General features: G+C 38.5%; 1 protein-coding gene across 1 annotated transcript in view; it reads right to left on the minus strand.

The window, feature by feature from the left end:
• The window catches only part of Lrba (LPS responsive beige-like anchor protein), a 543,225-nt gene that overhangs the window by 20,258 nt on the left and 507,401 nt on the right, over positions 1–15,566 (minus strand). Inside the window, exons 52-53 of the mRNA XM_032898147.1 lie at positions 13,927–14,082; positions 7,348–7,515 (exon numbers count right to left, since the gene is read on the minus strand). Of these exons, the coding sequence (XP_032754038.1) occupies positions 7,348–7,515; positions 13,927–14,082 (324 nt within the window). The remainder of the gene's footprint in view (positions 1–7,347; positions 7,516–13,926; positions 14,083–15,566) is intronic.

Genomic DNA, 15,566 nt, shown 5'->3' on the forward strand with positions numbered 1-15,566 from the left:
TCTTTTTATTCTATTATCCAAATCATTTAAAATTTTATTGTTAGTGTTTGTTTATTTTGGGGTTTCGAGATAGAGTTTCTCTGTGTAGCAGAGCCCTAGCTGTCCTGAACTTGCTTTGTAGACAGGCTGGCCTTAAACTGACAGAGATCTGCCTGCTTTGGCTTCTCAAGTGCTGAGATTAAAGGCATACACTACCACGCCCAGCCTTTTTGTTTTTTGTTTTTTTTAGAATGTAATTAAAACATTTCTTCCTTCCTTTTTCTCCCCCAAGCCCTCTTTCTCACTAATTCTCCCTCTTTCCTTCAAACTAATGGCCTCTTTTTTATTTAATATATATATATATATATATATATATATATATGTGTGTGTGTGTATAAAGTGTGTATAAATATACATATATAGTATATATAACTAAATATATTTATATACACATATATATTCCTAAATATAGCATGTTGGGTCCATATAATGTTACTTGTATGCATGTTTTCAGAGCTGACCACTGGACAACAATTGGTGTGCTCTTCCCTGGGAAGGACCACCTCCTGCTCCTCCCAATTATACTCATGGTCTTTTCCTGTCCAGTTTGTTGTTCCTTGGTCATCCTGGCTTGGGTATAAGCCATATTTGAGACTTTATGGGTATGCAAGAGTCTCACAGCAAAGTTTCCTCTGGTTCTTACAGTCTTTCTGACCTCGATTCTGCAATGTTCCAGCCCTGGTACTCAGCTCCACAGCTCCCATTTTGATTAGTTATAGTTTTTGCATTGGCCTCTGTCGGCTTCCCACTATGGAGGCCCTAGAACTCAGAGACCACCTGCCCTCCCCTGGGATTAAAGGTCAAAATTTTTTTAATGTATCTTCCTTTATCATTTGTGTAAATACATGTTTAAAGCCAACAGGGCTTTCACATCTTTAACTATTAAAATTATCTTGGTTTGTGCTGGCATAGTGGTGATGCATGCCTTTAATCCCAGCACTTTGGAGGCAGAGGCAGGTGGAACTCTTGTGAGTTTCAGGCCATCCTGGTCTACATAGTGAGTTCCAGGATAGCCAGAACTATATAGTGAGACCTGTTTTGAGAAAAAACAAAACAAAACAAAACAAAACAAAACAAACCTTGTTCTAAACCACCTCGAGAAAGTAAAATCATCATCTCAGTTACAGAACACTACACCGCACAGAAATGAACAAATAAGGCGGCCAGTAGTTTTAGAGTTAACCTGTCAACGGAACTGAGGTCCAGGGAGTTAGCATTTCCATTTAAAAATACCTGCAGAGGCACATGGTTTTATATAGGGGACCTCAGTTTGACTCCCAGCACCCAAACAAAACCACTCAACTATACAATGAAAAGTACAAAAAAAAAAAACAAAACAAAACAACAACAACAACAACAAAAAAAACAAAAAACAAAAAAAAAGCCTATCAGAACTGAAGAAAATTGACTTTGGAAGGTAGTGGATGTGTGATGCGCAATGGAATAGAAACTAGGTGATAGCAACTAGCAAAACAAAGCAAAGCACAGAGAAAACGCAGCCACAAGCTAGGTGTGGGGGCTCACACTTGTACTCCCGATCCTTGGGAGGTGGAGGCAGGAGGGTCAGGATACTCCAGGCCAGCCCAGACTCCTGGAGACCCTACAGCAAAAAAAAAAACAAAATAAAACAAATACCCAGACAAGAACAAACAGAAAACCCATCAAATCTAAAATTTGTTAATTAGCACTTTAAATTAGCTCTATAAAGTAATGGTTCTAGCATGTGAAAATTGAGGTAACTAGAGAAAGTGGGGTTTTTAAAAAGAAACAAATAATTTCATATAAAATGGCTTCTCATAAGGCTTCAGGCATATCTACTGCATAACGTGAGGTACATTATATGCATGTTTGGTCTCATGCAATCTTCCTTGTAAAATGAGCCTTTCTGAAGATGGTAAAAATCAGCTTAATGTTGGCCCAGAGCTCTCAGCTACATGCATACTTAGTAATGCTACAGCACTGCCACACTCGTGGGGCGAGGGAATGCGTTATACAACATTCTAGCAGCTCCAAATCTTACTTTTCATGTGAGAAAGGGGGTAGGACACCAGTGGTAATTTCAGGGTAATAATGACAGTCACTCAGCAGTATGTACTCTTACAGTAATTTCAGCCATTGCTTGAAATTAACCGTTCTCTTGAGCATGAAGTGTTTGTAACTTTCTTTGGGATTGTTCCTAATGTCTACATATGAAGATACTCAGTTTTAGTTTGAGGGCATAAATCAGGTTCTCTGTCCTCATATTTAAGTGGCTACAGCCCTTGGGTGAATGGTATAGTGATTTTTCTCTGCAACCAAACAAGGTAAATAAATATGATATATTGGCACATCACCCCTCTGCTCTGCATATGGTGCACATTAGGGTTGTACTTGCTTGCCATATGAATATAATTCCTTTTACCACATCTACTATTAATACAAGAAGTAAATACAGAGTTGTTTTGTTGGAATTTGAGGGCCTGCATTACATCACAGAGCACTAAACATCCTGGACCTGGAGAATTTCATAGGCGTATTTTTAATGTCACCTGAACCTGAACACTGCCAGCATACGGCTTCAAACCCGTACTTTGAATTTTACAAGAAAATAAAGATATTAGGTAGTGCAGTAGGCCAGGGGGGAACTGGGTTTGGTCTGATCGAGGCATATGTAAGAACTGGTGTCCTCCACAAAGAATCAGATCCAGCCCCGTCCCTTACATAAAAGGCCATGGCCCCCAGCACTGCTTTCACATACAAGTAAGGGTAAGGAACCAAGGGTAGGTATTACCTAACCATCTCCACCAACTGTAACCCACTGAAGACCTATGATCATTAAGATGTGAGTTTATCTCAGGACAAACTGCTGCTTTGATTTTTTTTTTTTTTAGGCATATTCTATGCTTTGCTTAAAACATTTATTATAAAGTCCCAATTCTAGGTTATGGTGAGAACAGAAGAATAAAATGATTTCTTTTTAAAAACATACAAGGTTTAACACATCATACGTATGCTGACACTTAAGACCGGTGAATAATCTACCACAGGCAATTAGAGGCAAAACACACCCATGTTTCCAGGCTCTGCCTTTCCCATTACAGAGCTTTATGTCCCCAAATGTGTCCAGCAGATGGTGCTCTAGGCTACCTACTTACAGAAGGACACTGCACTATAGCACCTATGTTTTGCCAAGACAAAGAATAAGAATTTATCAGTAGCTTTAGTAAAACATGTTAGGCTTTAGGAGGAAAAGGACATGATTCCTAAATGCACACATCAAAACATACACATGTATAAACACACGGGCACGGCACCCGGTAAATAACTCACCTGCACATGTTACCATACCATGTATCTTACAGACGTGATGTAAGTCTGTGTGCACCAGTGCTATTTATAGTCATAGGGCAAGATCATTCTAAATTCATTAAAAAAATTTAGAATGCCTTAACGTTAGAATTCATTTTTAATTATAGCAGGAATGTCTCATTAGGGTGATACTGGTAAAATTAACAACAGTAGGATTTACGGTAATGACTGAAGTGATTGATGAGAGTATAACAAAATGAAGTTTTAGACAGAGGAAAAGCAGGGCAGCCCCAGTATACAGTACTTTAAAAACAGCTCTGCAGTCTGTTAGTGCTAGCCTTACGGTTAATAAAATCTTCTTTCTAATTAACGGTGCTGAAATATTCTTAAAGAACAGAATCTTGTTGTTATATAACCCACACCAGCCCCCCTATAGACGCCACTCCCATAAGGAGAAAGCTGACATAGATTAGCATGTCTGATTGCAAAGAGAAAAAAAAATGCCACCTTTCCATCAAATCAAAACCAGAATGCAAGAATGTTAAAGTACTTTACTGAAATAGTGCACACACAAATCTATGCAACACCCTCACATTCGGCAGCCATTTACTCCAAAAGCTAATAGACTGTGGCTGTAAAAAGAATTACTTCGAAATCTAAAAGTGTCGCATACATGGTTAGTTTTTAAGATTCCAGTTTATGATTTATGGGTGTAATATAAATTAGCGAGTAAATAATAACTTGTATGTTTTCATTTTGTTTGTATAAGTACAATCATGTCAGAGTTGGAAGTGTTTAATTTAAATACCAACTTAGTGAACCAAAGGAGCACACTCTGTGCAGACTTTGGAGAAGACGGTCGGTCTGGCCACCATTGTCCTGAAGGGAAAGCCTTTCACCGGAGGAATCTCGGTCTAAGACAGTGGGCTGCAGTGCGCTGACAGGGTGCTGAGCTTTCTGCAGAAAACACCTTTCACTGAAATCGTCCTGGTTAATGTTACGAAACCATCCGCAACCAAGTGGAATACTATTTCCAGCCTTCTTACTGGAAAGCTGCATCCCACAGCAGATAAGGATCGCAAGACAATAGAGCCAAAGGTGAAAAACGGCCTGTCTGCCGGGAGCAGGCCTTTGGCTGCAGGATCTAGACAGGTTTCATAAAACATCGGAGTCATTTTTAGAGCCCCAAATTATACTATTTATAGGTTTCATCCAAGTTGAGTTAGCCTGATTTTTATCCAACTAATACACATATTAACATTGTTTAACATTAGGTTAAAATAGTCACACCGCTACCAACTTCCTATACAGCAACAATTACTAGATTTGAAGAAAATGGTATTTGGCTTTTGCTGTGATCCTTGCAAGTAAAAATCACTAACTATTCTTGTAATTTTAAAATTTAAAATAAAGTTAAATTGCTGAAAGAACTATAGAATGCAGGAAAAAAGCAAGAGGTTGCCCCCCCCCACCTCTTTTCTTCCTTTCATGCAATTAAAAAAAAAAATGAGGTTAAAGTACTCCTCCGTGTTTACCAGCCATCCCACAAGTGCGAGCATGCGAGCATGTGGCTGTTCCCAGGGGTCTGCTTCCTGTGGCTCTGACACACTGCGAATGCGGGAGTCTGAACGCTCATCTGAGGCACTGGCTTCAGCCTTTAACGGCTGCTCACAGCCTTCGCTACGCCAGAGGATGAGAGAGCGGAACCAGTTGAAAACAGTTATGCTCAGTGAAACTGTCTGAGAGAGTCTGCTATTTGTTTTTAAAAGCTTAGATTGGCTTTTTTATCTTTTTTTTTTAAATGTGTGTACATTCTCCTAGTAAGAAAAAGTACCTGTTTATCTTTCTCACAGATTCATTCTTCAAAGCTGAAGTGAAATTGAATTGGGGCATCAGATATTATAAAAAGGCCAGAAAGAATGAGGTAATACAATTTATTCAAAATACATTACAGTTTTCTGAAAATTGTATTTGTATGTGTTTCTGCTTTTTCTCCTCTTCTTTATGTGGATTTCTAGGTGTTACTGCCCACCATATTACAGAGGAGAGAATGGTGGACACTGCATGTAACATTTTAATATGTAGCCAAGATGGAGTTTGTGAGGTGATTTATGTCTGCTAAGCACCTTGTGCCTCTGATAACAGTTCCCACCACTGCTTTATTTTACAGATGGGGGTAGGGTGGAGTGGGAGGGGAGGCCACGGCAGAGCCAGGAACTTAGATTTCTCTTTTACAGTGAATCTCAGTATTTGGTCATTCCTTCTTGATTCTCTATTTAAATGACACAAATACAAAAACCATCTCTAGGGCAATTTATAAGGTACTTAAATAAATAACATATTTAAATACATGCATATATCATTTAATGTATAAATAGATATAAAATACTCTGAAAACCTGAATTTTTCTCATCTCAAAGCATAATTAAATGGCTGGAATGTTATGCAGCTCCGGGTAGGAACAGCAAGCAGGGCTTTAGCTTTCTCAGAACACACAGGGCTGGCAATGCGACATAACTAGAGAAGGTAACCACGCTGAGCGAAAAACAGAGACTTAAATGTCTGTCTTTGTGGGTACAAATTGCTGTACATGCTCAAAACATTTTAAAGCAAGAAAAAGGCTTTCCTAAACTGGTTGAGAGACTAAGAAAGTGGTAGGTTTATAATTAATCTTATATTAAAAGAAAAGAGAAAAAAGAAACTGAAAGTAGTCAATCTAGAAGGCCAAGAAAGGAGAGGCCTCAGAGGCCACCACAATCAAAGAATCACAGTATGTATTTAGGAAATCAAAGTCCCAGAGTTTTTTATATTTTTAAGTTAATTGTAATTATATATAAAGCACAGATGTCTGTGTAAGGAAGAGACATGCACAAAAGCATACCTTCCCGGAGTACAAACACACTACAGCTTGATCTGACTGGATCACCCACAGTATCAGAACTTTTTTCTATTCTATTCACATATAAGATTATCTTTGATTAAAGTCATAAATAGGTCCATTAGGTCTTACCTGAATACAGTGTTTATGATCCAATAAAAAATCTCTCAAATGCATAAAAAGAAAAACTTTGCATTTTACTAAATGAATATTAGCATTTTTGAACAAAGTGTTTACTGTCACACAACTATTGCCCATTTTTGCACAACCTGGAGAAGTCAATCGAAACTATGACAAGATGAACTACATTTCCACCCAGACACAAGGTCCAGTATTCAGGTAATGGCATGAGCTTTCCTTAACCAAATACACTGCAAGCAGCTTTCAGTTAAAACGTGGTAAATATTTAAGAGCGGTCAGAGTCTGCCTTATGAAACAGAAATCTACAGCTATTCTTACAGGAACTCTTCTCCGTTCTCATAATCATTTTAATTAAATTCTCATTTTTCAGGTGGTCCCTTTAATTGTTTTTCCTACTTCTTAATGTGTTTTTTAAAGCCATCTCCTGACGGCAGCTGTGTGCGATTGGTTTTAATGGTGGCTGTTTCCTTTCTTTGCCTTCTGTGAATTACAATTTTAAATGGTTACACATTTCTTGTTGTTTTACTGCCTTTAGCAGTTTCTGAAAGACGTTTAATGTTGTTGGTGAACATTTTCATTTCCCATCTGAAAAGCCAAGAGCCAATTTGAATATTCCATATTGGCCTTTATGACCTGTTTTATCTTTTAATATGTAAATGAAAGTATTATAAAGTTGTAGATTTCCAGAATTATAACTTTTATTTTTTTCTCTTTTAAAACATGAATTCAATAAACAAGAAAATATGTAATTTCTCTTTTGTGTTACATGTTATATTGTTCATGAGAACACCTCTATTTTAGTTGGTGACAGCTAGTGCAGCCAAGAATGAGTATAACATAAAAACAAGGGGTTCACATGTGAACCTGAATTATCAATGAGTTTAGAAACTCAACATCTGGGGTAGTTCAGTTTTATTCTCAATGTAATGGTAGGACACTTCTACCCAAGGTGCTAGTCTCTACATTACTTACAACATTCACTTTAAAATGTCTATACTCACTGCCAGGGTTATCTCCAATCCCACTGCTTTTTCCATTCCAGTACCACAGAAGAAGAGTTGCATCACGTGACCCTGAGAGAATGTAGCAATTTCCTCCTATGTATGACTCAGAGCGAGCTAGGCAAGTGACGACATCCCAATGGCCAAACACCACTTGGATCAATTTTCCTGAAATATAAAACATTTTTTCTTTAAGGCACAATTAAAAGACAAGGCAAACTTATATCAAATACATAATCTGCAAGACAATGCTGTCATAATAATTCAGATCTTAGAACGTTCTGACCTGGCAGGGTTTTTTTTTTTTTTTTTTTTTTTTGTTTGTTTGCTTTTAAATGCTACCTATAATAGTGAAGAGAAAAATCAATTGAATAGTAGTAATGAAAGTTTTGAAAAGCATATGTTAAAACTATTTCAACAAATACTTGTATATGAGGACACAATATCCTTATGAACAGCTACTATAAATTACTAAAGAATAATATTTACTGCTTAAAGCAGTCCAGAAGAACACTTATACTGGAACCATTTAACACTTTCTTGAGTTACCCTGAGACTCAAAACCAAAGCTTGCTGCCTTCCAGAAAGTCCTCCAGAGCTTGGCTCACTAGCAGCCTCACCTAAACTCACGATATATATGGAAGCGCTTTTGTTCTTAGGTCACCTTGAAGAGAGTTCCTACTTTTTCAAACCAGGACTACATAGACTAACCTTTGATCAAAGGAACAGTTTATCATGATTGCAATTCAAACCCTGTCAGTCTTTCTTTGCTCTAATTCTCTGAGTGATGAAAATTCCTTTGGGGGAGATGATGAAATCAAGATTATGCTGAGAACAGTGGAGAAGAATCCTAGTCACTATACATACAGGCACGGCTTCAAACCAAGGAATAGTGTGGTTCACATAACCGAGTTAGAAACAAAAAAACAAGTTCTTGGTGTGAAAGTCTTTGCCTGACTGATACTGTGCTATCATTTATAGACTCATCTAAAGAATTAGGTACCTGTAATCCTCTCCGACACCCTATTTTATAGTTAACATTTTCCCCTGAAAAGTCTATAGTCTACAAATGGGTGTTGCAGAATATCTACCCTTAACATTCAGCATGGCTTTAAAAGGAAGTGTCAGTAGGACAAAAATATAACTCAGATTGTCAAGGAACCTGAAAAAAATCATTTCAACCTGGAACATACAAAACAATATTCAAAAGCCTAAGTTCTCAATTAGAGACTGGCATCTAAATAAACTATGTAACTTTCCCTTTCCCCTTTCCTCCTTCTTTCACTCCTCCCTCTCTCTTTCCCTCTCTCCCTTCCTTTCTCTTTTGTTTTTTGAGATAGGGCTTCTCTGTGTAGTCTTTTTTTTTTTTTTTTACTTCCAGAATTTTTGCAGTTAATATTCTTTATTTTTTTTCCATCTTTATTAACTTGGGTATTTCTTATTTACATTTTGATTGTTATTCCCTTTCCCGGTTTACGGACCAACATCCTCCTAACCCCTCCCCCTCCCCTTCTATATGGGTGTTCCCCTCCCCATCCTCCCCCCATTACCACCCTCCCACCATTAATCATGTTCACTGGGGGTTCAGTCTTGGCAGGACCAAGGGCTTCCCCTTCCACTGGTGCTCTTACTAGGATATTCATTGCTACCTATGCAGTTGGAGCCCAGGGTCAGTCCATGTATAGTCTTTGGGTAGTGGCTTAGTCCCTGGAAGCTCTGGTTGGTTGGCATTGTTGTTCATATGGGGTCTCAAGCCCCTTCAAGCTCTTCCAGTCCTTTCTCTGATTCCTTCAACGTTCTCAGTTCAGTGGTTTGCTGCTGGCATTCGTCTATGTATTTGCTGTATTCTGGCTGTGTCTCTCAGGAGAGATCTACCTCCTCTTCCTGTCAGCCTGCACTTCTTTGCTTCATCCATCTTATCTAGTTTGGTAGCTGTATATGCATGGGCCACATGTGGGGCAGGCTCTGAATGGGTGTTCCTTCTGCCTCTGTTCTAAACTTCTCTGTGTAGTCTTAACCGTCCTGGAACTTGATCTATAGACCAGGCTGGCCTTGAACTCAGAGTGCTGGGATTAAAGGTATGCCACCACCACCCAGCTACTTTTCAAGAAAATTAAGAAAAAAAAGATTAAATTTATTAAATGAAGTATTCATCTAAAATTTTAAATTATTTATTACAATAAACTTAAGACTTATAAATGTTTCAAATTTAGAGATGAAATAGCAAGATGTTTTGCCCACATCAGGTAGATGTCAAATGCAGGTTTTCATTCATGAGCAGCTGCTTACAGAACCCACAGCTAAGCCACCACCCTTAAAAAAATCAGAGTTATTCCAATTGTACATTACAGTTAATATGGTAAATTTCCTGCTGCAATTAAAGCAGATCAGAGATTCAGTTAAGTCAGGTATTTGAGCTGTTAAATGTGCCACAAGTTTTCTAAATGTCTTCACCCTTCCAAATTGGCACTAGAACATCTCACTTACAAAGTCGGATTATATTAGTAAGGCATATGCTAGAAAGAATTCGGCATTTTAAAATAAAGAAGTCAAAAGACCAAATGAAATATGAAATGTACAGCAATTTTTACTTCGTTTTCAAGTGAAGATTTTTAGTAATAAATGGTCACATATCTTGCAGGGCAGAATGCAAAAGATGGGCAGCTGGGGGCACTCTCGTTGGTAACTGTCTGTGTTTTAGCTGCAGAAGGAAGACGGGTAGGTCATATTAGTGTTCTGTTATTCAAGGGCAGGCTATGTCTGTCTTGGGGTCTAGCAACTCTGTGGGGTTGTATGAGTTGTATGAGTGGGGTTGTACTGTCAACTAGGTAAGCAAGGTCCTCGGTCCAGGAGACTCGGGTCAGGTGTCCTGCTGCACTGGGCCTCACAGAGAGAGGGACTGTTTGTTGGGTAGCTTACTTAAATTCCAACGGGTTCAGGGCCCAGGTGAAGCTGGTATGCATAAATCGCAGAATCGTCCAAGATTCTCTATCATTTCTCCTTAAGTAACTGCTCTCTCTCTCCAGTATCAGTGTGAGGAGAACTGATACGCAGTTCCTGCGCTTTCCTTTCCTTCTGACATTTTCTGTTTTAATTTTTACCCCAAAGCAAAATCATGAAGCTTCAACAGTATTTTCCTAGCATGTACTTGGCGCCAGGCCTTAGGCTGTTTTGGAAGTATACAGGGGCGAGGGAGGATACATGGTTTCCACCCTCAGGGCCTTTATTGTCTGATGGGGAGGACGAACATTGAAATCCAGTGAACAGACACACAAGGGTATCAAGCACGCTATGAAAGAACAGCGTAAATGCAGTGAACGGAGGAGGAGATCCAAAAGGGGAGACACAAATGTTACACCAAAGGAGTTCACGGTTTTAGTCCGGCTTAGTTTTAGTCTCTACAGTTTACAGTGCAGGCTCTGGCTCTGGGGAACGATGCATCTGAGCATCTGAAGCTTCCCTTTCCCCTCGCGGGGCAGCCTAACTCAGCAGGCTGCTGCTGCGGCTCTGATATGGAGGCTCGTTCCTCTTAAATAAATCACAGTATAAATACCTGCTGCTCTTTTTGGTAAATTATTTTCTGATAATCTCCTAAGTGTTCCTCAGCCTTTGTTTTCTGTTTCCTTTAATACCAGCCTATCTCTCCATGCACTAATATCAAATATTACCACAAACGCTAGAATGTCCCTCTTTTGACAGAAAACATTTTCTAGTTAATGTTTTATTTGACAGCTATGCTACAAATAAAAAAAATTCCAGCACAGGACTCTGCAGGACTGCATCTGAATGTTGCCTAAAGAAATCTGACTGCTAGGGAAGGTTTGATTGTTGCTTCTGCTGCCCTGGCTGTACCCTGAAAACATGATTTATGTCTCAAGAATTTCCTGCTACAACCCCAAGTACCCCTCCCCAGTCTAATAAGAGAAGGATTTTTTTTTTTGTGGCTTGTGTGCTAAAATATAATTGAATTCAACACTTGTGATGGCTTTGCTATTATACATTAACCGATTATACAATTTTTCCTTGTCTACCGAATTTAAGAAAAAAATAGTTGATATTATCATTTGTTATAAAAATACAAACTCCTATTTTCCTCACTGAAATTACTTTTAAATAAAACTAGAAGCTGAGCTATGTGTACAAGACAGTACAAGGAATATCACTTGAGATTTCTACACTTTTATAGAAAATATGAATTTGTACTTTATAAGTCAGTCCTATTGATATGAAGTTTAAAATACTTCTTATGCAGTATTTTACATACAGAGAAACATGTAGTTTTCAACAGGGTATTGCAAAGTTTCTGTCAGGATGGAGTGGAATGATATCAACTTTGTTAAGTCTAATGGAACATGGCAGTCTCACAAGGAACTTAGGGCTACAAATTACAGTAGTTTTCAAATTGACCAAGGATGGTGACACCTGTGTGAGTCAATGTGGTAAAAAGCAAATGCTACATGTAAGGTCAGAAGGGCCGAGTCCTACCCCCAGTCCTGGCACCATTAGCTGCTTAAGTTTCAATATGTCACTTACCTCTCTACATCTCAGTTCTACTATCTACAATACGTATGGGACAAGGACACTGTCCACCTCCATAGCAATAATATGTATGCCAAGAATTTTGTAAGTTCTAAAAAAGGAGTGGACCCAGGAATTATGTGAGTTATTTGGTACTGCATGGAAGTCAGCTAGATTGACCTTACATACGTAGGCATGTAATGTACTCATAATAAAACAATATGGAATGTCAGTGAATCCAAAAGCTTCCAAATGCAAGATGGAAGACTGATGTAATTTATGACTCCGTGCACATGCTGGCACAGGCCAACCTGCAGATGTGAAATAGGTAAGCACTGGTGGGTAGGACTTGAGAGTGTGGGGAGAAGGTGACATCTGGCAGGTGACATGACATGATCAGGGAACTGGGGGTCATGGAGCTGTTCTGCACCAAGATAGTCTGTGAGGTGGTAACTTAACTCCATGCACTGTCAAAACTTTAAAAAAAAAAAAAAAAAAAAAAAAAAAAAAAAAAAAAAAGGATGAACTTACCTTGTCAATTTTAAAATTATTTAAAATTTAAAATTAAAAGGTTAACTTTTAAAGTGATAACAATAAGCAGTCTAAAAGACTATTAAGAAAAAATTATAATAGGATGTGTCAAGTTTAACCTGGGAGTTAGTGAAGACAGAGAGTGTATCAAATAATGCTAAGGCTCGTTTTGTCATAATGAAAATGATAGATTTGAATTAGATTATCAAAATAGAAGATCCAGTATGATAAAGAAGTACAGATTTAGAAAACACCAATTCACTCTGCAGTTTACATAATGTCGAGGAATTCTAATTTAAAAATAATCCACCTCGCAGACCGAGACACCTAGGACTGCTCAGAGGTCACGTCTTCATTCATGAACCAGCAGTGAAATGAACCATAAGGAAATGGAAATCAATTTTTCTCTTTTTTTTGGAAATCAATTTCTTTAATAAAAAAGAACAATTCTTACAAATAATTTTTAGGGCTTATTCTATAAATATTTCCACTGAAGAGAGTACTCTCCCCCTGTTCTCAGCTGTTACAACAGTCTCAAAGACACACATTAAACTCCACGAGAACCATCACTATTGAGTGTGCCTACATAATTATTAAGAGAAGGGCAAGGACATGCATTTCATAAGGATTATTAGCAAGCCTGAAAGAGGATGTACTATAAAGCACTTAATTAGAAATTTCAATTTAATAGGACTTCCCACTCCCACAGCATTTAATCAAGATACCTACATTTTCTTCTTTCATTTGAAATATATTCTTCCGGGGTCCGGGTGTCTAACAGTGGGACAGCATGCTCAGCAGCACCAGAGAGTCAAAACTAACTAACAACAATCCACGCTACAGGCCTATTGATCAGTTATAGTGAAATACACACTCAACTATATACTACCTTTAAATTTATCTTCTCTTTTGACAGTTTCTAAAATGCCTTAAAGATATGATATTAAATTTACCAGTAGTTTGAATTTCTGACATGCAAAAACTCCTTGGACTATATCCACTGTAATAATACTGATTTTGCTTGGTCTGCTCTTCTGGGAGGGGGATACAAGTGCATGTGCAGGTGTACACTTCTATCTTAAAAAGCATGCCTGTCACACACTAAATCAGTAGTCAGCTACTCTGAAGAGTAGTGTAGTTTTCAGCAAGATTCTGTGAAGAATAGGGAAAGACAAGATATATATTCTGAAAAGATAGACTTCACATGTCTTCCAATATGGAAAAGAAACCTTTTAAATAATTAAAAATAACTGAAAATGATTTAAAAGTATACTTCTGTGTTTGTACATTTGCCTTAAAATCCTGTGTACACACAAGGTGCTCTTTACATCCATGGCTTTTCCTGCAGAAAGGAATTACTCATTCTATAAGCATGTGAGACAAAGCTATTGGAAGAGTGCCTCCTGAAAACACACTGAAGCTAAGTTGGTAACGTGATCTACGCTGTTTCCTGAAGGGGAAGCATCTTCTTTATTTTTGGGAGTAAGATGAGAAAGAATTCTTGATGCTAAGTTAAGAAATAAAAATTACCTGTATCTGTGGAGTAGACCCGGAAACTCTTATCCCAGAAGCCACAGACGAGAATGTAGCGGTTGTCGGAAGTGATGACAAAGCACTGGGAATGCACCTGAATGCTCTGGTCCAGGAGGTCAGTTACCTGCCTCCTGTGTGTCCCTGTGCCGCAGGCTGTGAGAACACAGAGAGAAGGAGAAAAGAAAACCTACTAAGTACACACAGACAAAGAAATCCTACGGTGCTATCCCACTGTGGGTTGGGGAGAGGAAGGAGGAGACAGGGTCCAGAAGAATACTTGACCTTTATGTATAATATTTGAAAAGACAAATGGGAAAATATATGTAATACTGGAAGAATGTAAACTGTTATATTTAACATCTCAGTAAAAATGTTTTACTTCAAGGAAAAAATAGGATACTACCATTTTAAAAACTGCATACAACCTAGAAACCTGCTGTTTAGCTCTTGGGCAGGACAAGTAGATTACAGCCTCTAGATCCCATCACGGTGGGGGTTATTTCTGACTATCTCATTATGTCTATTGTCATAAGGATGGACTCATGTTGTGACGATCTATTACCGCTTTAACATCTTGTCACAGGAAGAGGTATCAGGATTTAAACGCCATACTTGAAATACTGTAGCGTCTTGTAGTACTCTGGCTTTACGGGTTTTTATTTGGCCAGAAGGGAACTCCTATTTCCCCAGTTTACAGCTGCATTCACACATGTAAGCCAAGGCAAGAATGAGGGTTTATTCAAGATCCCCGTAAGAGAAGAAGTCAAAGCAAGGCACACTGCCACGTTCTTAGTCTCGACTTAAGCAACAGGACAAGACAACCTGCCAGCATGCTACAAATGCTGGAGTTCCTGAGACGGGATTGTCTCAGGGCTCAGGTCAGGCATGTACTGACACCAAACAATGGGGACAGCATGGATCTGCCAGTCAGAACAATTTTCCTGAGACGCTTGCTTGTTTTCCCCCTCCCCTCCCCTTCCCTTCCCCTCTCCTCCTTTCCCTTCCATTCTTTTTTAAAAACAATATTATGAGGCCAACCAAATAGAACCTTTGTTCTTTAGTGACTTTCCATTACAAATAAGGGTTTTTACACCATGAAAGCAGCTTGATTGCTCCACAAAATGAACGGAACAGGCAAAGCAAATGCTTGTGTCTTATTACTAAGTTCTTTAGACCAATTTTCAGTTTTTTAAGGGATGAAACTATACTGAGAAAAATTCAGAGATACCTAGTATTTAGTCATTATGTATGATTTCTAAATAATGTGGGAGTTTAATATTAAGGCTTCCCAATTAAATAAACAAACAAGAAGGCAAAGCACTTTAATATTCTCAGGGTTGTGCTGAGAACCACTGATGCCTGAACTATCCTGGACATAAAAAGAACACACCCACACGTGTGTTTACATACAGAGTCCTGCTAATGTCTGTTAGCACAACTTACCCATTTAAACTCAGCAGGTAACTGAATGTGCTTTGGGAGGCTAATGGGGTAGGAAGTAGCAGCAATAGTAAAATGGGAAGACTTCCAGTTGGGAATCAGTTTTCTTCTTACACAAAGAGAAGTTGCTGGCAGATGAGGGACAGTGAACCCCACACACAGAAAATACCCTGCTGCAGTGAGACTGAGAGACAACT

This window comes from Rattus rattus, chromosome 3, assembly GCF_011064425.1.
Source record: "Rattus rattus isolate New Zealand chromosome 3, Rrattus_CSIRO_v1, whole genome shotgun sequence".
NCBI classification, from domain to species: Eukaryota; Metazoa; Chordata; class Mammalia; order Rodentia; family Muridae; genus Rattus; species Rattus rattus.